Source organism: Rhinatrema bivittatum, chromosome 15, assembly GCF_901001135.1.
Source record: "Rhinatrema bivittatum chromosome 15, aRhiBiv1.1, whole genome shotgun sequence".
NCBI classification, from domain to species: Eukaryota; Metazoa; Chordata; class Amphibia; order Gymnophiona; family Rhinatrematidae; genus Rhinatrema; species Rhinatrema bivittatum.
This window is the reverse complement of record NC_042629.1, coordinates 59,843,372-59,866,431: the sequence shown is the minus strand read 5'-3', so window position 1 is coordinate 59,866,431 and position 23,060 is coordinate 59,843,372. Positions and strand designations below refer to the sequence as shown.

The 23,060-nt window shown below is 44.4% G+C and overlaps 1 protein-coding gene across 2 annotated transcripts in view; it reads right to left on the bottom strand.

The window, feature by feature from the left end:
• Positions 1-23,060, bottom strand: part of CCDC30 (coiled-coil domain containing 30) — an 83,958-nt gene that overhangs the window by 23,200 nt on the left and 37,698 nt on the right. For both annotated transcript variants that reach the window (XM_029578994.1, XM_029578995.1), the window contains exons 12-19: positions 21,368-21,493; positions 19,551-19,661; positions 14,851-15,032; positions 10,831-11,074; positions 10,257-10,433; positions 9,820-10,029; positions 7,628-7,785; positions 1,987-2,152 (exon numbers count right to left, since the gene is read on the bottom strand). In XM_029578994.1, coding sequence (XP_029434854.1) covers positions 1,987-2,152; positions 7,628-7,785; positions 9,820-10,029; positions 10,257-10,433; positions 10,831-11,074; positions 14,851-15,032; positions 19,551-19,661; positions 21,368-21,493 — 1,374 coding nt within the window. The remainder of the gene's footprint in view (positions 1-1,986; positions 2,153-7,627; positions 7,786-9,819; positions 10,030-10,256; positions 10,434-10,830; positions 11,075-14,850; positions 15,033-19,550; positions 19,662-21,367; positions 21,494-23,060) is intronic.

The window sequence follows — 23,060 nt, the reverse complement described above, 5'->3', positions numbered from 1 at the left end:
GTTGTAGATGGTTGCTTCCCCCCTTGAGACAGCCCTGTAGCAAAACATGGCTCGTGTCGGAGTTCGGGATCTTTGCTAGCAACCTTCAAACTCTAACGTGACACCATCTGGTACATTTGCAAATAAAAATTTATTAGACTCTTTACAGCGATTCCACTTCCACTCTTTATTTCCTTCATCCATATTATTAGGGATATTCACCTTTGCTCCTATCTATTGCTGTATGGTTTAAGAGATGTCATCTTCAGCTGGATGAAGGAGACCTAAGCAGTTCTATTTGCCCCAACTATTAAAATTCTAGACTAACACAAAAGAATAATCCTGCTCCTGCGCACTAAATTCCTCTGTCGTGCCTTACAGATATTGATATCTCAATTAAATTTAGTTTATTTGGATTTTGTAAACAGTTATGGTTTACATCTTCCGAGGGCTAGCCGTATTAGTCTGGTATAGCATAAAATGACGAGAGGCGGGTGGCACCTTATAGACTAACCAATTTATTGAGGCATGAGCTTTCTAGGACAGAGTCTTCCTCTTTTGTCAGTTATGGTTTAGTATCACATCAAGGGCTTTATTGTCAATTTACAAAAGTAGATTTCGAAATAACATTTATGCGTAGGTAAGGAACCAGCAGGCCATAATGAATACAGTATTTGTACCCTGCAGCAAAAATCTGGTAATCCAGATTAATTGAGGACCAATCTTTTCTCTTAGGGTCCAATTTACTATAGAAACAGAAAGGAAGAAAATCTTAGTGAATTAGGGTTGTAGTCTAAAGTCTCTTTTTTTTGGTTTTTTTTTTTGCAGTAATCCAAAGCAGAACTGCACAGATAGTTTTGATTTGATTATTGCAGCAGAAAAAAGTACCCAAAGGTTTGCACCAGTTTTATTTTCCCATCCAAAACATGTGTAGTTTTGAAAATTCCAAAACTATACATCCTGACCTAATCCAGTTCTACAGGAATCTCTAAAGAATGTGGGTAATCTCTAAAGGCAAAAGAACACTTCCTTGAAAGGCTCAGCAGCATGCTCAAAGCTCAGCGGCAGGCTCCAGATGTCCTCCTTGGGCAGGGAACTGGCACCACCAGTGGTCCAGCCCCCAACAGCAAAAGGGACCGAGCCAAAAAGGATTTCCAACCCCCTGCTCGCCTAAAGACCAGAAGAGATGGCTTCACCAGGACCTGCCAGGTTCTCGTCAAACTTTGACTAAAATCTTCCTTTTATTTATTTATTTTTCTAAAAGTCTCAGACTGCAGGTTTTGCCCTGCCATCATCTGCTGGAGACAGAAAAATACTGAGTGTTTGTAGGTGGCACACCAGGTTATATGCCAGTGTCAGCGAAACTCTCTCTGTCTCCATCTGCTGGAAGGGAGGCAAAACCCAAGAGTCTGGTCTGATCGGAGTACATACAGGGAACGGCAGATAGCCAGATAAGTACTACTTATCTGGCTATCTAGTGGCCACTAAATATTTGGTTAAACTCAGCGGCCACTAAATAGTCAGATAAGTCAGTATTCTGGCTCTCTTTTAGCTGTAGAAAAAGTGGGCGGGAAATGGGTGGATAGGGCGTGGCGCTATTTAGCTGATCCGGCTAAGTAGTAATATTGATACTTAGCTGGATAAGTTAATTGGCTAAGTCTAGACCTGCTATTGAGCACATCTAGACTTAGCCAAACAACATTTATCCAGCTAAGTAGCATTTTGTGCACGGCTGCCCGCTGAATATCTACCCTTATCAGCATTGCGGGAGGGCAGTATTGAAAGAGCCCCATTTCCACTGGTGAAAACACAGGTCTATGTTTATTGTCCTCCCTGTATATAGAGAGAGGCTCAGTTTGATTGGAGGATAAGCAACAAATTCAGGAATATGTCCTTACTGCCACATGCAGAAGATGAAGATATTGCCTCACACAAGGGCTCGGAACATGCAATAAACGGCATTAGAAAGCAATGATCAGGAAGATCTGATGCGTCACTCATACTGACCTCACTGGAAATTGCATCCCTCTCTTCCTCTAAGATCCGGAGCCGAGTCTCCTGCTGCTGAACTCTTAACTGAAGCTCAGCATTGGTTCGCACCAGTGCAGTCTCTTTATTCCGAAAACTTTTCAGGTGCTCTTGGAACTCCTCAATGTTCTGATCCTGAAGTTTCCTAAACAATATGTACGTCAGAAAACACCATCAGTACTGACCGATAATTCAATATACTAACGTCACCTGGGGAAGGCAATTTTCCTACTCCCTGCAGAGCTTTGGTGCCTATGGACTTTCCCTTTGAAAATCACATGGCAGTCAATACCATAGGGATTTTTTTTTTACCCTGCAAAGGGCTTTTTCTCCATGGTTAAAGGAAAATTGGTTCTTACCTGCTAATTTTCATTCCCATAATATTTATTTATTTAGAGGTTTTTATATACCGCAGTACGTAAAAAGATACATCACCGCGGTTTACAATTAACAAAAATTAGCAACAGGCTTTACAGATAACAGGTATATACGATAACCGGCAGTACAGATAGTAAACCATAAAATAATATAATGTTTTACATACAAATAAAATGATTTCGGAAGATTTCGGAAGAAACTAAAATCATTTATGAACTAATACAACAACTTTAGAGCATAATACCACAGATCAGTCCAGGCAAGTGGGTTTTGCATGCCTACTAGCAGATGGAGGCAGAGGACAAAACCTTTGAGGCACTGCCTTATATCTGAGACTGCCACCTGCAGTCCTTCAATACTGACCTGTACCCAAGCCAAAGAGTAGACTCCATCCCCCTTTCCAAGGCGAACAGGTAACTCAGGGTTGGAACCCCCTGAACTGGATTCTCCCAAACTTCCAGAAAAAAACCCCACCGATAACCACTTAACTCAAAACTCATCAACTTATTCACAGTTTGTAAATTTTCTGATATAAGGTTTACAAAAGTACCAGGTCATTCAGTATTTTGGCAGCAAAGAGATGGGGTCTCTGGACTGATCTGTGGTATTACAGGAATGAAATATAGCAGGTAAGAACCGATTTTCCTTTCCTGTTCATACCCAGATCTCTCCAGACAAGTAGGATGTACCCAAGGACCCCTAGACTGGGCGGGAACCCGAAAGACCACACGCAGAACACTATTTTCTCTTTTTTCTATTCCGCCTATCATCAAATGTCACATCTTCTTGCGCCCAAACATCCAATCGGTATTGCTTGGTGAAAGTATGAAGCGAGGACCACATATTTCCTGTGGAGACACCAACTGACACTCCGCCCAGGGGGCTGCCTGCACCCTTGAAGAACGCGCTCGCAGACCTACCAGAATTTCATGACCTTTACAAATATAAGCCGAGCAAAGAGAGATCGTGGCTTCATGCCACCGAACATAAAAAGGTGATCCGACCGCCGAAAACTGTTAGTGACCTTAAAAACCGAACCGGAGGACACAAATGCTTGATTCCCTTCAGGAATTGAACGACATCGGAATGAGAGGCCAAAGACCTCCCCCGCCACTTGCTGCTAAGGCAACCCAAAGCTGAAACCTGAACATGAAGCGAGCTGTAAGCTAGCCCCCTTAGACAACCCCTGCTGCAAGAAGGCCAAGATGTGAGGAAGGTTCACAGTTAGGGAGTCCAGCCACTGTTGTAGACACCAAGACTCAAACACCTTCCAGACACTGACATTCGCCAAAGATGTAGAAGGCCTTCTACCTTGGAGCAATGTGGAAATGACTGCCTCCAAATATCCTTTCAGGCGCAACCACCACCTCTCAAAAGCCAAGCCATGAGACAAAAGTGATCCTCCCAATCCAAAAATATGGATCCTGACAGATGAGCCAACCTGAGGGGTTCGTCTATCATGAGATACACCAGATCCATAAACCACGGCCGACATGGCCACTCTGGCGCCACCAGCACCACCTTCCCTGGATGCACCTCTATGTGCCGCAAGACTCTACCGACAAGTGGCCAAGGAGGAAACATATATAGTAGGACTCCCGTCGGCCACGGGCACACTACAGCATCTAGCCCCTCCGACCAGACTCCCCTTCTGCGAATGAAAAATCTTACCGCCTTCATGTTGGCATGCGTTGCCATGAGATCCAATTGGGGAATATCCCACCTGGCACACACACAATCCCAGGCCTCTGGGGATAACTCCCATTCCCCCAAGTTAGCTGTTTGTTGGTGAAATCCACCTGAACACTGTCCACTCCCACGATGTGAGATGCTGCTATTCCCTTGAGATGACAGTCTGCCCAAACAAATAACTGCTGAGCTTCTAGAGCCACCATGTGACCCTTGAACCCCCTTGCCAACTGATGTATGCCAGTCGTCGCTGTAGAAATGCCTCCAGGGCCCTGCAAACCACCTTTGTCTCCAGGCGATTGATAACCAGGACGCCTCCGCTATTGACCAAAGACCTTCAGGCTGGCATCTGTGGTCACTACCACCCAATCTTGGGTCTCCAGATCCACTCCCTTCTCCAAGTTGTGGCGGGAGAGTCACCATGAAAGACTGAACCTGGATTCTCCTAGAAGAGGTAAAGGTAGGTGATACCTGTCTGACAATGGATTCCATCTTGACAAGAGTGCCTTCTGCAAAGGTCGCATGTGAGCAAAGGTCCACAGAACCAACTCCAACGTGGAAGCCATGGAGCCCAAGACCTGCAAATAATCCCAGACTTTTCACACTGGCAGATGGAGCAGGTACATCACCTGCGCCTGCAATTTCAACACTCTGTCCACGGTCAGGAACACCCTGCCTTTCTGGGTATCAAATCGCACTCCCAGATATTCCAACAACTGGGTCAAAACCAGATGACTCTTCGCCGCATTTATCACCCAGCCCAGGGAACTCAATCTGTTCATCACTTGCTAGATGGATCAATCGCACTCCTCCTCCTTCTCTGCCCAATTGAGCCAATCGTCCAGATATGGATGGACCAAAATCCCTTCTCGCCTCATGGCTGCCGCCACCACTACCATCACTTTCATGAAGGTTCGCTGTGGCCAAGCCGAAGGGGAGAGCCCAGAATTGAAAATGCGTCCCAGCACCATGAACTGTAGAAACTTCTGACGGTACCTTCGAATGGGAATATGGAGGTAAGCCTCTGTCAAGTCCAACGCCACCAGGAACTCTCCTCTGTGGACAGTTGCTATAACTGTGCGCGTTGCTATACGAAAACATGGAACCCGTAAGGCTACGTTCACCTTTTGCAAATCTAGAATGGGCTGGCAGGTGCCCTCCTTTATGGTAACCACGAAATAAAAGGAGTACCTTCCCTGCCCCTGCTCAGATAGCGGAACTGGAACTATTGCATTTAACTTTAGAATCCCCCTCACTGCTTCCGGATTGCTTTGAGGTGAGCAGTGGGACTGTAGAAAGGCCTCCCTGACAGGGCGTGAAAATTCCAATGCATCGCCATCTCTTACCATCTCCAGGACTCACGCGTCTGTAGTAATCTCGGCCCACTCCTTGTAAAAGTGGGACAACCTGCCCCCTACCGCTTCCATAGAGGAATGGGCATGCCTGGCTTCATTGTGCTGACCAGTGGTATCCCTAGAGGTATAAGAACATAAGAACATAAGAACATGCCATACTGGGTCAGACCAAGGGTCCATCAAGCCCAGCATCCTGTTTCCAACAGTGGCCAATCCAGGCCATAAGAACCTGGCAAGTACCCAAACACTAAGTCTATTCCATGTAACCATTGCTAATGGCAGTGGCTATTCTCTAAGTGAACTTAATAGCAGGTAATTGACTTCTCCTCCAAGAACTTATCCAATCCTTTTTTTTAACACAGCACGAACCTGACCAGTGGTATCCCTAGAGGATCTGCGAATGCCCCCAAAGGACTGTTGCCTTCCCAAAGATTGCTTCAGTCCCAGGATTGCTACCTCCCGGCCCCTTGCCTCTGATCTCCCGCCGAGGGCCTACCAGGATGAAACCGCCTGCTTGGCCTAAACCGGGACTGTCCCGCAAAAGGACCCTTTGATACCTTTGGACCTGTCCTCTGGCAGCCTATGCCCTTTGGTCTCCCCGACATGCTTACGAGCTCTAAGTCCTCGCCAAATAGGAGCTTTCCCTTGGACGGTAATGTTCCCAACCAAGACTTGGACCACACATCCGCCGACGAGTTCCTTAACCAAAAGGAGCCCTACTGGCCGAAACCGCAGACGACATAATCCTCAAAGAGGCTCTGATCAGGTCACATAGGGCATCCAGCACATGGGCTGCTGCTGCCTCCAGGCAGTCTGCCTGCTTAGCCTCCGGTGGAAAAAGCGATGTCATAGCCTGTAACTGCTGAGCCCAGTGCAAACTAGCCCTCTGCACGGAGCTCCTGCACATGGCGGCCTGCCAGTGAAGACGTTCCCACGCTTGTTTTGGCTCTAGCCTGCCATTCCTGCGCGGGTTCTGACAGCCCCAATCCCGCCGGGGAGGCATCGGGTGCACAGCCCAGTGCAAGAGAGAGAGATGCGCCAAAACCCAGTCGCGCCGACTACAGAGAGGCCTGACCACGCGGCAAAACAGCCTCGCTGCACCACGCTCTTAACCAAGAGTCCGCCGCCCACACGCTCACCTCCCATTAGCTGCTCCAAGGCCCCCAGCACAGCCAGCCCAGCCACAAACGCCTTATCGCTTCTTCCTACTTTTTTTTTTTTTTTTTAATCTTAGAACTGAGGAAGCCTAGCAAGACTTCCCCAAAAGAAGATACACTGCAGAGCGATTGTTCTCCTGGGGGAGGAGGGAACTGGCCCCACCAGTTATGTCCCGTCCCCCCCACCCCAGCGGTGTCCAAACGAGCCAGCCCAGGGTCCCCGACCCCCCTGCTCATGTTCCTCAACACCAGGAGGGATAGCCCCACCAGGGCCTCGCAACTTCCTGGGAGAATAACCAACTAGAATTTAAAATCCCTCTTTTTTTTTTTTTTTTTCAGACCGAAGGGATTGCATCTTTATCCATCTGCTGGAGACAGAAATACTGGGGGTCTGCAGGTGACACACCGGGTGGGTATGCCAGTGCAACTTTCTCTGTCTCCATCTGCTGGAAGGGAGGCATAATCCCAGGACTGATCTGGGAATGAACAGGAATGTGAAAAAAATACAGGCTGACAAATTTAGCTACATGAGCAGGCCTAAGCCTATCCCTAAGGCAGCTAAAATATGTTGCCATCCACCCCCACAAGCAGACCAGTAATTCCATTTCCCACTCCCTCTCCACTCTCATTTCATTCCCTGGCCCGACGCCCACTATGGACCTCAGGGCTCCAGCCACTTTGACAGAAGTCAGCGACAGCAGGAACTGAAACAGCACATATCGTGCTCACAGATACAATGAAAGGGGCGCCAAGAGAGAAGAGAAGAGTATTTCAGGTACGCAACGACAACACCTACTGGCCGGATTTAGGGCCCGCCGTTCCAAGGTTCTGGAAGGAGCCCTCAGTGCAGGACTCCCAGCCGGGAATTGTTGCTGCAGTGACAGGGCTAAATGGGCTAAGAGGAGATCTATAAGGGGAAGGGAAAGATACCAACAATCCAACAAAGCTGATTCCAACTGAGATGCCCAGAGAAGCTATCAGACCCCCCCAAAAATAAAAAATATAACTCTGCAGAAGTCTGAAATAGTCCTCTCTGTTTACCGGTCCCGTTGCTCTGCTTCCAGCTGCTGTCTCAGCTTGGATTCATGCTCTCTCAGAGCCTTTGCTTCCTCTTCCAGCTGCTTTTTTCCTTGAATGTGAGTGTCAGACAAGCTTAACTGATGCCGCAAGTCTTTCAGCTGTTGCTGCAATTCCAAAGCCTAAAAGACAAAATTGCTTTTGATCACTGAAATGTGTGAAGTTTTCCACGTTATTAGATTGTTGATCCTCATATGGTATTATGGTAGTATGATGGCAGTATAATCTTAATCTTTAATATATACATATTGAGTGCTCTGCTACAGCAGTTGTAGAGCCACAAAATTACTAAATAGTCACATGGAAAATATTACAGATTTTATATTACAATATATATTATGTGACATTTCAAAGCTGGAAACTTCATCAGCATCTTAATATATTATACTACTCTTTTTTTACACTTTTCTTTGCAATTAAAACTTGAAACGTGTATTTTACCAATCTCCTTACCCTTGAGTTGTGGCATATATTAGTGAGATGCCTACCACAAGGTTATATTAAGGAGCACGCCAAGGCCCCAATTCATAAGGAAGAGAGTAGGCAAGCAAGAGGAGCTTTCAAAATTTTTAAACACCAATATTTATTAGGGAATTAAATATACCTCCCAACCCAAATTTATCAAATGCTCTTACCCCAGTCACCCTCGAGCTATAAATTCCAACAGTTGTGGGAACAGGATCTTCAGATCTCTTGGACCCCGCAAATTTGGAAAACTCTTTTTCAAACCATGGGTAAAGGTTATATAGCGGCTTCGCTTATTGAAAACTCTTATAAGGTATTATATCGGTGGTATCTGACTCCCGCACAATTACATAAGTTTACCCCTATCTACCCTGATCTGTGCTGGCGGTCCTGTTCGCTTGTAGGTAGTTACTACCATATGTGGTGGGTTTGCCCTAAATTGCAGCCGCTTTGGGGTGATGTCCACCAATGGTTGCGTGCCTTGATGCCAGGGATGCCGGCACCCACCGCCGCGCAGGCGTTATTGGGTGCTAAGATACCAGGGCTTACTGAAGACCATAATCGGCTGGCTCATTTTGTTTTTACGGCTAGCCGCTGTGAAATCGCTCGTCTGTGGAAATCCCCCAGTACTCCTACAAAAACAGATGTGCAACGCAGAGTCCACAATATTTTTTTATTATCAAAAATCACAGCATTTAAGCACAATAAGATTGCTCGCTTCAATATGATATGGTGCCCTTATGAGCGGTGGCTCTCGTCCACATGCCCTGCTCCTCAGGGCTAGTGGTGTGCCTCCTTACTGTTATTACATGCCAGTTCTTGTATGTCCATCAGCTCCTTTTGTGATGTTCTCTTTCCAATCTTCTTTTAACTTATGCACTATTGAGGCGGGGAGGGGGGGGGGGGGTTAAGTATACTAAATCACAGCACTGTTATTAGTTCCGGTTGTTTGCCTCACATGTACAGCATGTTGCTTTATATTCTGTAGCAGATTTCATGTACGGCTGTTTTGCTTGTCTGTACTACATGTGTTGGGCTGTGCTCTGTTGTACTGCTGTTCATTTTCTGGTATATTGCAACTGGTTTTTGCTTTAATAAAAAACCTTTTCAAATTAAAAAAAAAAATATATATATAGTTCCCAACAAACTTAATGACTTGGTTTGCTTTCACTGCTCCTACAGCCTCTTGGATTGTTTTAGTACTACTTCCTTAAGGATAAGGGTTTATTGTTCTCTCATTAGAAGATTAAGGGAGCAGTTTTCAAACTGTCGGCATGCATACTTTTAACCCGGGAGTTCTGCACCAGTTTTCAAAGGAAAAGTATGCACAGATTTTCCCTCTGAAAACTGCCGAAGGAAAAATTCCCCGCAGAGACTGCGACCTTCTTTTTCTGCGGTTAAGTTTTTCTGGCCAAAACAGGGCATGTAGCTTTGGAAAGGCAAAACTCTGTGCACTGCTGCCTCTCCCAACCTAAGCCACCCCAAGAATGCCTCCACGAAAACTTCTGCAAAATTATACATTGTGAGATGTGCATATTTTTATCTGCATACAGTAAAAGCCCTTTTCCCCAGGAAAACAGCCAGTTACGCAGGGAAATAGCTTTTGAAAACTGCCCTCCCTAGGCGGCCAGTCCTTTTATGCTAACTTTCCCTGCCCTCAGTTTACCAACATCCCAAGTTTTTCCACAAACCTTTTTGTCTGCTTCATTGGCTTTAGAAATCTCACGAGCAAGTTTCTCCTGCAAACTGCTCTGCAGTTTGGCGCTTTGGCTCTGCTTCAATACATCCAGCTCCAGTTCCTTCACCTTTTGCTGACTCTGCTCCAGTTCTGCTTGCAGGCTGGTACAACTCTTGCTGAACTCAGAGCATTTTCCTTGAACTTGTTTCACCTCCGCTTTCACCTAACATGAAGAGCAGAAAAACATTGGAAGATATTTTGTACTATGCAGACGTGTTCGTGCTTGGGATAACGTTTTCACTGCTTCTGCTAATTTTAGACTGCCTCATCCTATCTGTTTCAGGTTTTGCTAGCTGGAGTGGGATATTGGCCGTTCCCTTGTTATTGGGGCGGGATATTGTGCGCTTCCTTTGTGTACCCTTATTGTTAGGGCAAGATAATGTACATTACCTTCGTGTTCTCTTGTTGAAGTAGGAGATTATGCTTCTTTAAGTCTAGGTTCTTTTCTCTCTCATACCGGAGCTCCTTTTCGGCTGAACTGCACACGTTCTGCACTCTGTGGAGATCCTGACGTAGTTGTCTCACCTCCTCCTGCTGCTGCCGAAATATTGTCTCTCCAGAGTGATGCTGTACAAAAGTGCAAGCATTGGACTAATAAGACATGTCCTAACAAGGCAAGATAAAGTTAGCACTGGGTTCCAACCAGTTTAATTCATATGTGCCCAGCCAAATTAGCTGCCACCAACTTTGAATGTTCATTCTTAACTTATCGCCCACTGAAATTCCCAAAGGCAGCAGAAAGCACAAACCCAATGACTTTGTATTCTACAAGTCTGTTCTTTGTAGTCTGGGGAACCACCATGCACGTTTCTACATTAAATCTTATCTGCCACAAATCATCCCCTACCCAAGGATGTCCATATCTCTTTGTGGGAAGACTGTATCCTGAACTGTGTGAATAACTGACTGTCATTAGCAAAAATGGCTGAATCACTATCTGTTCAGATTCTTTTCCTGCACGTACCAGTTTGATGATGCTGTTCGTTCCAGCTCCAGACATCTGCGGCTCCCGATACTGATTTGCTGCATTGATTTCCTGCTTGAGTTGTACAACTTCCTCCTCCATGCTGCGAAGTTGTTGCCTTGTGCGGCTGACCTCCTGTTTCAGCTGAGCATTCTCCTCCCTTGCTGCTTGTTTTTCTACGATGCTTTCATTCAGCTGTCCCTGGAGAATTTCTGTCTTCTTTTTACTTTCTGTTAGCTCGGCACTAGAATTAAAATCAATGAAAAAGGAGTGATCAAGAATGTGCAAATAAATTTAAAAAAAAAGTTAAAAAAAAAGCAGAATACCTATGAGACTGCTAAACTGATAACACTGCAATCTTGAAAGACTGTACAAGACCCAGCATGATTCAAGTCTTCTCTTTGGAGAGAATGTGCAACACTCCCAGAGAAGGTATGAAGGGAGCAATAATCAAAAATAGCTGCGGGGTTTGCACCAGCAATCAAAGCTAAATTACACAGTTAGTTTTGCTTTATTGTCCCAAGAAATATTACCCATAGAGATTTGTGCCGGCTTCCGCTGCAGGTAATTTTCCAGTCGTGAACAAAATTACTTGCACAGAACACAGCAAGCAATCTTGCCCATATGGAGGGCCAGGCATTTTTCCAAGTCCCCATTTCTGCAGGTAAAAAAATGCTCTTTTACTCAAAGAAATGACTTTAAAAACGAGTCTCAAAATATTTAAACCTTTTACATCTGGAAATTGTATTTAATCATAGCTCCTGTGTTTACATTTTAATGTAATGACTATGTAAATGTGAAAACTTTCTTTTTCTGAATTCACCTAATTTACGAGTGTAGCACATCCTAAATGCTGAGGCAGACACGGGGCTTTAATTCCCAAGGATTATTTTCAGAAGCCCCTTATGCACTCCCCACCTTTTGCAAATACCAGATACTATTATGTGGGGAAATAGCCTCCATGATCGTCTCTCTCGTCCTCCCCCCTCATGATCCCCTCTCTCTTTTAAAGTGAAAATTGTGGGAGACAGAAGATTGTGGGGGAAAGGGGCCTGGACAATCTAGAAAAGATTACTCAAGGAGGTTGAAGAAAGACTGGGGAAGGCACAACGTTTAGCAAGCAGAGGAAAAGGAAGGTGTTGGTGGGGGACGCAACTCTTTTGCCTGAGGCGCCGAAGGGAAGGACGGGAGCTCCACTGACAGATTTAAGTGGAATGACGACACCGCCTTTAGCAGAAAGGAAGGAAATAGTCCTCAAGGAAACTCCCAAATCCAAAAAGCTAAAAAAAGGCTCCCTGTAAGACAAGGCCTGAAGCTTTGAGATCCATTGAGCAGAACAAATCGCCACCAAGAAAACCACCTTCAAAGTGAGACCCTTCATGATAAGGGGCCACACACATACTCTTAAGGACTATGTTAAGGCTCCAGGGGGGACACGGCTTCCGGACCGGAGGATGCAAATGTTTTGCTCCCCGAGAAAACGCACCGCATCCGGATGTGTAGCTAAAGACGCCTCTCGAACCTTACCTCAAAGACAGCCTAAAGCCGCTACCTGAACTCATAGGGAATTAAAGGATAAACCTTTACCAACTGTTTTGTAGAAAGGCCAGAATATGAACCACTGAGGCTCGGATAGGATCCACTCCTTGCTCCATACACCAGGTCTCAAAAACTCTGTACACCCTCACATATGCTAAGGAGGTGGAAATCTTCCTAGACTGTAAGTGAATAGCGATGACCCCTTCCAAGTAACCCTTATTTCTCAAGCGTTGCCTCTCAAAAGCTAAGCCGCTAGACAAAAGCAAGCTGCCTGATCTGAAAATATGGGACCTTGATGCAGGAGATTCGTCAGATGAGCTAGCCACACCGAAGCATCCACCGCTAGGTTGATTAAGTCTGCAAACCAGGGATGTCTCGGCTACTCTGGCACAACAAAGATCATGTTGCCTGGATGGACCTCTATGCATCGCAAGACCTTGCCCACCAGCGGCCAAAGCAGAAACACATATAGCAGTATGTCTGTCGGCCAAGGTAGAACTAAGGCATCTACTCCCTCTACTCCTCATTCTCTTCTTTGACTGAAGAACCGCAGGGCCTTGGCATTCTGATAAGTCGCCATTAGATACATGTACGGCATGCCCCATCTGCATCTGATGAGGGACATCGCTTCCTCTGACAGCTCCCACTGTCCTGGGTCCAGCTGTTGTCGGCTCAGAAAATCCGCTTGCATGCTGTGGCATGAAAATGTGGTGTCGAGCAGCAGCAAAGTAAATAAAACATCCGGAGGAACGGAAAATTAAGATCAGAGCCGTTCGATCACCTGTGAGGAAGAACTGGGGCAAAGTTTGCCATCCCACGGCAACCCCTTCTTTTCCTTTCTCTCTCTTTTTTTTTTTTTTTTTTTTTAAAAACAACTTTAAACAAGCAGATAAAGAAAATAACACTTCCCTTGAAAGAAGACCAGCAGTAGGCTCTGTTCCTCCTTCAGGATGAGGGAACTGGGACCCCCAGCTTTCTACCCTGTTTGGCAATAAAGGACCGAGCGCTAAAAGGTCCCCAACCCCCTGCTTGTCCACCTCACAGACCAGGGGGGGGGGATGGCCCAGCAGGACCTAACAACCCCCTGGGAAGCAAGCAAGCAATCCTGGATGTTCTAGGCTTTGAAAAAAAATTAAAAAAAGGAAAGCTTTAAATCTCAGACTGCAGGCTTTGCACCTCCACCATCTGCTGGAGACAGAAAAATACTGAGGGACTGAAGGTGACACCTTGTGTTAAGTGGCAGTAAAACTTTCTCTGTCTCCATCTGCTGGGAGGCAAAAACCAGTAGTCTGGCCTGATCTGGGTAAGTACAGGGAATTACAATTTATTTTTTTTTAATTAAGAATACTTTGATATGCTACGTAAATACAATATGTCAGCAAACATAAAATAGAACAATTCTAAATAAAAGGAAAAAGCACAATAATTAAAGTAATGGAAGATGTGCGGAACTGGTGAAACAGATCCATCAGGAAGCTTAAGGAGATGTTACCTGGATTGAATTAAGAATAATGCAGGCGAGTACTAATATATTTCAAGGTTCAAATAAGCCATTTATTGACATATCTATATCTACATAATCCATAAGCATATTTTCTCCACTCTGCAATATCAATTGCTGGCACAGATTGAAAAACATAAAAGCAGTTTATTCATTACTACTTTTTAAAAAAAGTTAATAAGATCCCAAAACTTGAGTGATATGTTAGGCCTTCATTAGTTAGGTGAAGACAATTCCAGTTGAACAAATACTCTGAGCCTTCTCATCTCTCAGACTGTCACTGTTGTTCTGTCTACTTCCAACAACCATACTTACAGAAGTCCATTAATGGCTATTAATCAAGTTTACTTAGGGAATAACCACTGCTATTAATTGCATCAGTAGCATGGGATCTTCCTAGTGTTTGGGTAATTGCCAGATTCTTGTGCCCTGGTTTGGCCTCTGTTGGAAACAGGATGCTGGGCTTGATGGACCCTTGGTCTGACCCAGCATGGCAATTTCTTATGTTCTTATACAATTTGACCAGTGGTGCCTAACTTTCATTTCAAAAGTAATTGTCAATCTTTATGGCTAGCAAAAAAAACTCAACCAACTAGTGCAATCCAGAGCCTCCTTAAAACATTAATATATCTGATCCTGTTCAATAGCCCTAATGCTGAGACTTGATAATTGTACCTAATTCATGTTTCTAAGCCATGTTTTTAAAGCAGGAGAAACTCCTGTCTGCAGAGCAAGTGGTAACAGGAATTATCAAAACAAAACAGCAATTTGCTAAAGTTTTTACATGGTAAGCGCATTTACCCACATAAAAATGTCATTTTAATATAGCCTCCCCCCATGCAAGAGGCAAGGATGTAAAAGGAAAATCCCTGTGCATACTTTCACACACCACACACACTTTGCACCTTCTTCAAAGAAAAGAACAAAGGAACATCATAGTGAAATCAGCGTATGCTTGATGCTCATTCTTTTAAAAGTACCTTAATATCTCGCCTTCTTTTTCTAGGCTTTGTGACTTTTCTTCCAATGAGCTGGCTTTGGTTGTAAGATCCTGAATTACCTTCTCACTTGTTAACAAAAGCTCTTCTGTTTCCTTATCGATCTTTCTTTGTCCTGCTGTGCGTGTATTTAACATTTCATATCCTCCTGTGAGTGCTGAAATCTGCAGTGTCAAAATTGTAAACAATAAGGTCTTTCACAGACACACATGTCAAAGATGATAAATTTGACAATTATAGTAGGAGAGGCTATATAAGTTTGGCAAATTTACTATGGAAACATGGAGGATAATTGTGTAAGTGGCTAGGCTACTAACAGATTTATGCAGGTGTGTGAAGGATCAGCACACATACTGAAGCTGCAGTGCCACAGTCAATTTTCCACATGGGGAACTTGGAATTTGAACCTGCAAACATCAGTGTACAAAGACAACTGGATATTATTGTAACCTCTCAAGCTTTTAAGGAAGCTTTCAGTGTTGATGGAGAGCCTCCTTGGTGAAGAGTGCAATGAAGCTACTGAAGCCTGCAGAGGGAGCCATTGGAGGTGCTGGAGATCAGCAAGGCAATCTGGGTCCACTGTGTGAAGGCAGGGAACATTTGATGCTTGTAGTCCATGAGGGCTACCTGTCCGGTGGACCTCAAATGGGACTAATCCACCTCTAGCAGAGTGCCCTATCTTGAAAGGAACAACAGTGCGGTCATTTGCTTCTTCTGAGAATGGTATTCATGGAGCACCCCCATTGACTGATGGAGATGGCACTGTGACATCTTTGTTGGGAGACCCAGTTCTGACTTCTGACAGAAGTGGTATTGGATTTTTTTTTATTTTTTTTTTAACTCTGGGCACAAATGGAACTGCAGTGGGGGGAAAAAAAGACTGGAAACTTTCCTGGCAAAATTACTTTAATAGCAATCCATAACATAGTAAATGAGTCAGTTGTACTTTCAGAATCACAGGTTCTTTCCCGTATATTGAGTTTAAAGAGTTTTCATAAAACAAGAGGAAACTGAGATAAAAAAGGAAAATTGACTTGTACCCGCTAATTTTTATTCCTGGAATACCACAGATCAGTCCAGACTCCTGGGTTTTGTCGAGAAAAAAGTTTCACTGACACTGCATATAACCTAGTGTGCCACCTGCAGGTTCTCAGTACTGACCTGGACCCAAGCCAAGATGATTAAAACTAAACACTAACAACGAAGACTCCAAAATCCCCTACAACGAGCAGGGGAAAGATGAAGCCTCAAAGGCAGAAATCTCTTCCAACAGTAATAAAAGAGAACATCACTGAATCCCTCAACAACTTGGCACTATACATTAAATATCAGTACAAGCGGACTCCTCCAATGGGTGGGGCTTCTGGACTGATCTGTGATATTACAGGATCAAAACTTAGCAGGTAAGAACCAATTTTCCTTTCCTGTTCATACCCAGAAATTTCCAGACCCTTGGGATGTACTCAAGCTTTCCTACTCAGGATGGGACTGAGACAGTCCCGCTCGTAGAACACTCTCCCCATATCCCATGGAATCCAGAGCCAGGACATCCAAACGATAATGTCTGGCAAAAGTGTGCAACAATTTCCAAGTAGCTGCCCGACAAATCTCTTGTGGAGACACCTGTTGACACTTGGCCCATGAGGTCACCTGAGAGCGAGTCGAGTGAGCCCTGAAAACCTTCTGTTATGAGGTGACCCTTACAAAAGTAAGCCAAGGCAATAGCTTCTTTTAGCCAATGGGAAATCCTAGCTTTAGATGCCTTACACCCTTTCTTCGAACCATTCCAAAGCACAAAGAGGTGATCTGACAAACGGAAACTATTAGTAACCTTGATGTACCTCAGCAACGTCCGCCGTACATCCAGCATCTGAAATTCCTTCACGTGAGGTGCAGATGAATCCAAATCCGGAAGCTCCACAGCTTAAGATGGAACGCAGAAGCAACCTTCGGGAGAAAAGAGGGTACTGTGCGCAATGAGACCCCAGAGTCTGAAATCCGTAGAAAAAGATCTCCACATGATAGTGCCTGGAGCCTGGAAATTCTTCTGGCTGAACAGATTGACACCAGAAAAACCACCTTCAGGGTCTAATCCTTTACAGTCACCCTGTTCAGCGGTTCAGAGCTTCACACATGCTTCTCAGAACCAAACTAAGATTCCAAGAGGGGCATATCCGCCACACTGAAGGACGCAAATGCTTCTCCCCCCTGAAAAAAGCAAATTACATCCGGGTGTGCTGCCAGGGGCATACCCTGCACTTTATCCCAAAGACAGCCCAAAGCTACCATCTGCACTCGAAGGGAGTTAAAAGCTAATCCTTTTACTAATCCATTTTGTAGAAAAGCTAAAATACGTGAAACCGAAGCATGAGTTGGCTGCACTCCCTGCCCGGTACACCAGGACTTAAAAATCCTCTAAATCCTCACATAAGTCAAGGATGTGGATGGTCTTCTAGCCTGTAGTAAGGTGGAGATAACGTCCTCAGAATAACCCTTCCATCTGAGAAGCTTCCTCTCAAAAGCCAAGCTGCAAGACAGAAGTGAGCTGCCTCATCCGAAAATATCAGACCCTGGTGAAGAAGCCTCGATAGGCAACTGAACCTTAGAGGCCTATTCACTGCAATATTGACGAAATCCACAAACCAAGGTCGAAGCAGCCACTCCGGGGCCAGCAGAATTACCTGCTCTGAATGTTGCTCTATCCACCAAAGCACCTTGCCTACTAGTGGCCATGGAGGAAATACACAAAGCAGAATTCCCAGAAGCCATGGCAGCACTAGAGCACCGATGCTTTCTACCCCGTGCTCCCTCCCTGTGACTGTAAAAACATGCTGCCTTGGCATTCTGCCATGATGTCATTAGGTCCATGTGGGGCATTCCCCATCTGATTCAAATCGGACGTATTGCTTCCTCTGATAGTTCCCACTCTCCGGGGCCTAGCCACCTTCAACTGAGAAAATCCTGGATGTTGTCTATCCCAGCAATGTGAAATGCTGCCAGTAGTGACAAATGCTGTTCCTCTCAATTAAACCAACTCCTGATCCTCTAATATCTTATCCTTTTTTTTTTCAGACTGGAGGATTTGCACCTCTACCATCTGCTGGAGACAGAGAAATACTGAGGGACTGCAGGTGGCACACCAGGTTATATGGCAGTGTCAGTAAACCTTTCTCTGTCTCCATCTGCTGGAAGGGAAGCAAAACACAGGAGTCTAGACTGATCTGGGTATGAACAGGAAACACGGCTTTTTTTGTGTTTGGTACTTTGAGTCTCTACCTGTGAACAAGGCCTGTCCCAGACTGCAGGAGCCACAAAGGACAGGAGAGGGTGATAGAAAGAAGAGAATTGGTGCTGAGAAGAAATGGGAAAAATGGCTGAGTTGGATGGGGTGGAGAGATGTAAAATTGCCAGGAAACCAGAGGGAGAGGAACTGATCCTTCACCTCTGGAGCCCCCCTGGGCATCAACCCCCTCAATTCCTTCCTGAGGGTCACACTCAACTGAGGGAGGGAGCGTAGCTGTCACCTCAGGAGCTCAGAGCCATTCCTGACAGCGAAACTATGTCTACAGCACTGTTAAGCATGTCCACCATTTGCTGGAGACCGAGATTACTGGCAGGCTAATGTCAGTGCAGAAGTATATAAAGAAGTGACATCTGTGAGCGTTGATCTCTGTCTCCATCTGCTGGTTGGTATGCATAACCCATTTGTAACAGACTGGCATGACTGGGTGAAGAGGAAACATTCTTTCACTTAAGTAGTAGAAGAAAAAGGTCTGAGGAGGCTGACGCGGAAACACCCGTGCATGCTCAGAAAGACTTCTAGATCTTTCTGAGCTCTAGAGAGAGTGCATTCTGTATTGGCGCCATGAGATGATGTAACTCACTTGTACAGCTGGATTCGTCCTGCTTATCCATGCAGAAAAGGGAATCAGCGGTCCCCTTGCAGGTTAGCAGGAAAATTGTACATATCTGCTCTTAACAGCAAGCTACATAATTGCAAGGTACTGGAAAAACCCTCAGGCTTCAGAAGAAGAATGACTGAGCAAAATCTTGGTTAATCTAAGTAGAGAAAAAATCACGTAACAAGGATTGAGTCTTTCCCACAAATACATGTAAACATGGGGACCCTTCTTGGATTTTGTGATGAGAGGGATTGGCTCAGGCCACTAACCATAAAATATTCCCAGCTTTGCTAAAGGACATATTTGTTCCTGCACCCAAAAAAGGTAGCAGTGTTAATATTGTTTGGGGGAGGTGTTGGGTTAATTCTACTCTTTGTTCTCCCATGCCAAGAGAAGCATTGTTTTTTGCAATAAATTTTGTCTTGTTTATAAATTGTACTTCAGAAAAATTACAAATGCACTTTATACCCAATGTATCTTACTTCCTTATTTCTACCTCTTATCTATTTACTTGCACTCCACCTCGTATCTGTATATCATATCTCTATGCAGCCATTACTTATGTGCTTAATGCCTTGTTACCTATACCAGCCTTTAGGAAAAGAAGGAATATTGTTGTAAGTTGGATAATAAGTATCAATTTAGAAATGCTGTAACTAAATTGTATTAACTCTCAATGCCTTAAGTCAAGGACTTCCAGTATCTAAATCCTTTTCTGTGAACACTTGTAGGTTTCGCTGTGTTTCATGCTTTTTAGACTTACTCATGGTAAAGTCTCACCTGGCTTTTTAGCAGAGGATTGTCCCTTTGTAGTTGTTCTTTGGCTGTCTCTTTAAGACCGGTTATTTCATTTTGAAGACATTTAATCTCAGATTTTGAGGTCTGCAACTCCTGGTTAAAAATCAAGCAGTTTACTATTGATGCAAATAGTTTTTAACAAAACATCTCTGCGTGAGCTGCTTTGCAAACTACATGAGAAACAAATGGCAGAATTCAAAGCTATCATTCCTGTTCCTCCCTCTGTAATCAAATACTGCTCCCACCATTCAGTTATAGTTTCCTTGTTCCACTCTCTTCCCTTTTTCTAAGTTCTGTGTTTTTACACCAAAAATTAGTTACAAAATAGATAACAGAAGATTATTTATTTATAGCCCACCCCCTACAAAGGTCAGGGCAGGTAACCCTATATAACACAGATAAAAAACAATAATATCATACAAGTCTAATGGTAAAAACAAACTCTTCTAAATTCTAATTGCTGCGTTTGCAGTGCCAGACATGTTTTGATGCAGCTGAGGCCTAAAGAGTAAATGCTACGCTATAGAGAGAGGGATACGGTTGGTAAGGGACTGTGCTGAGGTGGCGATCAGCTGTCAGCTGTTATTAAGGAAAAGGCAGTTATGAATAAGTGTGTGGTAAGGGCTTTCTTGAATTCTTTTGTGTCTGGTAAGATCCGCAGATGTTGTGGGAGAAAACCTCTCTCTCACGTGCAAGCCAATCTTGCTGCACAGATTGGTGCATTCCACATCACTGGGCCAAGAGTGGAGAAAGCCCCGGCTTCTGGATTCTTTCAGATGTAAGGCTCTAATAGAGGGGACTTCTAAAGTGATCCCAGGGTTGAGTGAGCATTATTAAACAGGCTGCCGGGTTTTGTAAGACACACAGTACTCATATGCTTGAGACGGGAAGGCCAATAAATACTGCGTTACAGTAATCGATCGTTGAAAGTACAAAAAACTGTACTAAGGTACGGAAATCATTTCTGTCCAGTATAGATCTTACATGGCGCAATGTCCGTATCTTGAAAAATCCTATTCACACCTAGTAAATTTTAAAGCACACAAATGTCCAAAAAGACATGTTGGATATCCATAAATGTAGATGTTCTAGAGATGTGACCTTGCACCAGACATGCAAAGCTCATACTTAGCCATTTAAATCGGATAAAGTTACAGCATCTAATTAGCTAGTCCATTTGTGTGTCCAAATGTGACATTCAGATGCTTTTGCACACCTCTAATACTGATTCAAACGCCTCATTTGCTGCATAAAAAACTTTATAGATCCAAAAAACAAAGCGGAAGCCGATCCAGTTGGCTGTGTTAGAGTAAAAACAATAGGAATCGGATGATCAAACGAAGCCCTTTATTATATGCCCGACTCTGGCCGAGTTTCGCTCGTAGAGCTGCCTCAGGGGCAATTCAATTGGCAGGACTTAAAAAATGCCTGCTGGGCTGCTGTCACAATGTCACACTGTCACAAAATCACGTATGGATATACATTAGTTCCTGCGGAATGCATCAACAATCTGCTATCGTCGATGCATTCCGCAGGAACTAATGTTTATCCATACGTGATTTTGTGACAGTGTGACAGCAGCCCAGCAGGCATTTTTTAAGTCCTGCCAATTGAATTGCCCCTGAGGCAGCTCTACGAGCGAAACTCGGCCAGAGTCGGGCATATAATAAAGGGCTTCGTTTGATCATCCGAATCCTATTGTTTTTACTCTAAAAAAAACTTTATATGCATACAATCTCACTCAGACACACAACTTGCTGATCTTTGAAAATTCATCTCACAAGTGTATGTTCTCTTACTTCCTTTTCAGCCCTTAGAGCTTTCTGTGCAGTTTCAAGATCGGATTCAAGCTGTTGTCTCCATGCTTTTTCTTCTGACAATCTGCTATCAAGGATTTCAATATTCTCCTGACTGTTTTTCAACATCTATGCAAAAGAGTATTTTGTGTTAGATAAGCCCGCAGAACTGAGACACACACAGAGGGTACATTTCAGAAGGCAGGAACCTAAATAAAATGGCTCGACTGAAAACCAACCTCCTCAGATGCATTTAAAAGTATGCGTAGTTGACACAGCAAGTGGGCCTTTAACCACATTAAAAGGAGGCATTTCAATAGGCCTGCTTAGGTCAGGGGAGGAAAACAGCTTGAGAGCATGAGATTTCCACTTGTATATGTGCTATTTTACCCCTGCTTAGCCACGCAGGTTGTTCCGTGACATGGTGTGTGTGTGTGTGTGTGTGGGCGGAGCAAACACCCACCTAAGCACAAAGAAGTCCGAATCCAGCAGCTTCCCTCTCTGATAGGCTTTGGTTCACTTCATACCATACACTGCACATTAGGCTCACACAACATCCCAGGACAATGGCTATTTATATGTGCCCAGTTATGAAAATAATGCAAGAAGAAATATACATAGTAGGAATAATAATGATACAATGTAAAATATCCCTTATGTATAGAAGAGTACAGGTCACAGCATATATGTGTGTTAGTCCATCTATCTTCTGCCTTATTTCTTCTCCCCTTTCTATCTTGTCTGAGTCAGTCTTTTATCTTATGCTGTGTAGCCTCGAAGTGTTTCAGAGGAGGGGGAGGGGTGCCTATTCCCTCCCCTTGAAATCCCCAGGGTAGCTTTTTGCCACATAGCACACGGAATGTTCTCTGCTGGGACATGTCACCAGCTATTTTTAATTATGTCAGGGACAGGTTAACCTTTAACCTCAGAGATGTGACTGGTTGTAGCTGTGTCAGAGATAAAGCTATGTACGTTATAATGTATTGCTCACCCCTTGTTTTATGTAAACCGACATGATACGAACTTCCGTGAATGCCGGTATAGAAAAACACAAATAAATAAATAAATAAATAAAAGTACACCTTTAACCCGAGGCCTGTGTCTCTGTATATTCTCACAATTACTGTAGTCATGCGAGAACTCGGAGTTCAAAAGGTAGTCGGACACATGCTAAGTAATCCCATTACACAGGTTCCCAGCATGGACAGATTTTGCACCTGATTATTTTCAAAGAGAAACATGAGTTGTTTCACTTTGAGAACTAGTGCAATGTGCACAGGCTAAAATAGACCATGAACTTTGCTCATAACCCAGGCTAATGAAAATTACCTCACATACGGGCTGATGCAGTATGATGCGCTCGACTGAGCGCACCATTAGCCCCCGTTTGGCTGCACGTTTGACACGATATTTTTACCCCTTATACAATAAGGGATAATAGCGCGTGGAAAATGCGTGGCCAACACCCCCCCCCCCCCCCGAAACTAATAGCGCCCGCAACATGCAAATGCATGTTGATGAGCCTATTAGTTAGTAACGCCAGTAAAATTGAGCGTCGGCTGTCAAACCCACTGACAGCCGCCGCTTCTGCCAATAAGGAGGCGCTAGGGAAGCACTAGTGTCCCTAGCGCCTCATTAGCGCGGGCCCTCATTTGCATAGTGAATCGCTCGCCCAGGAGAGTGGCCTGGGCATGCA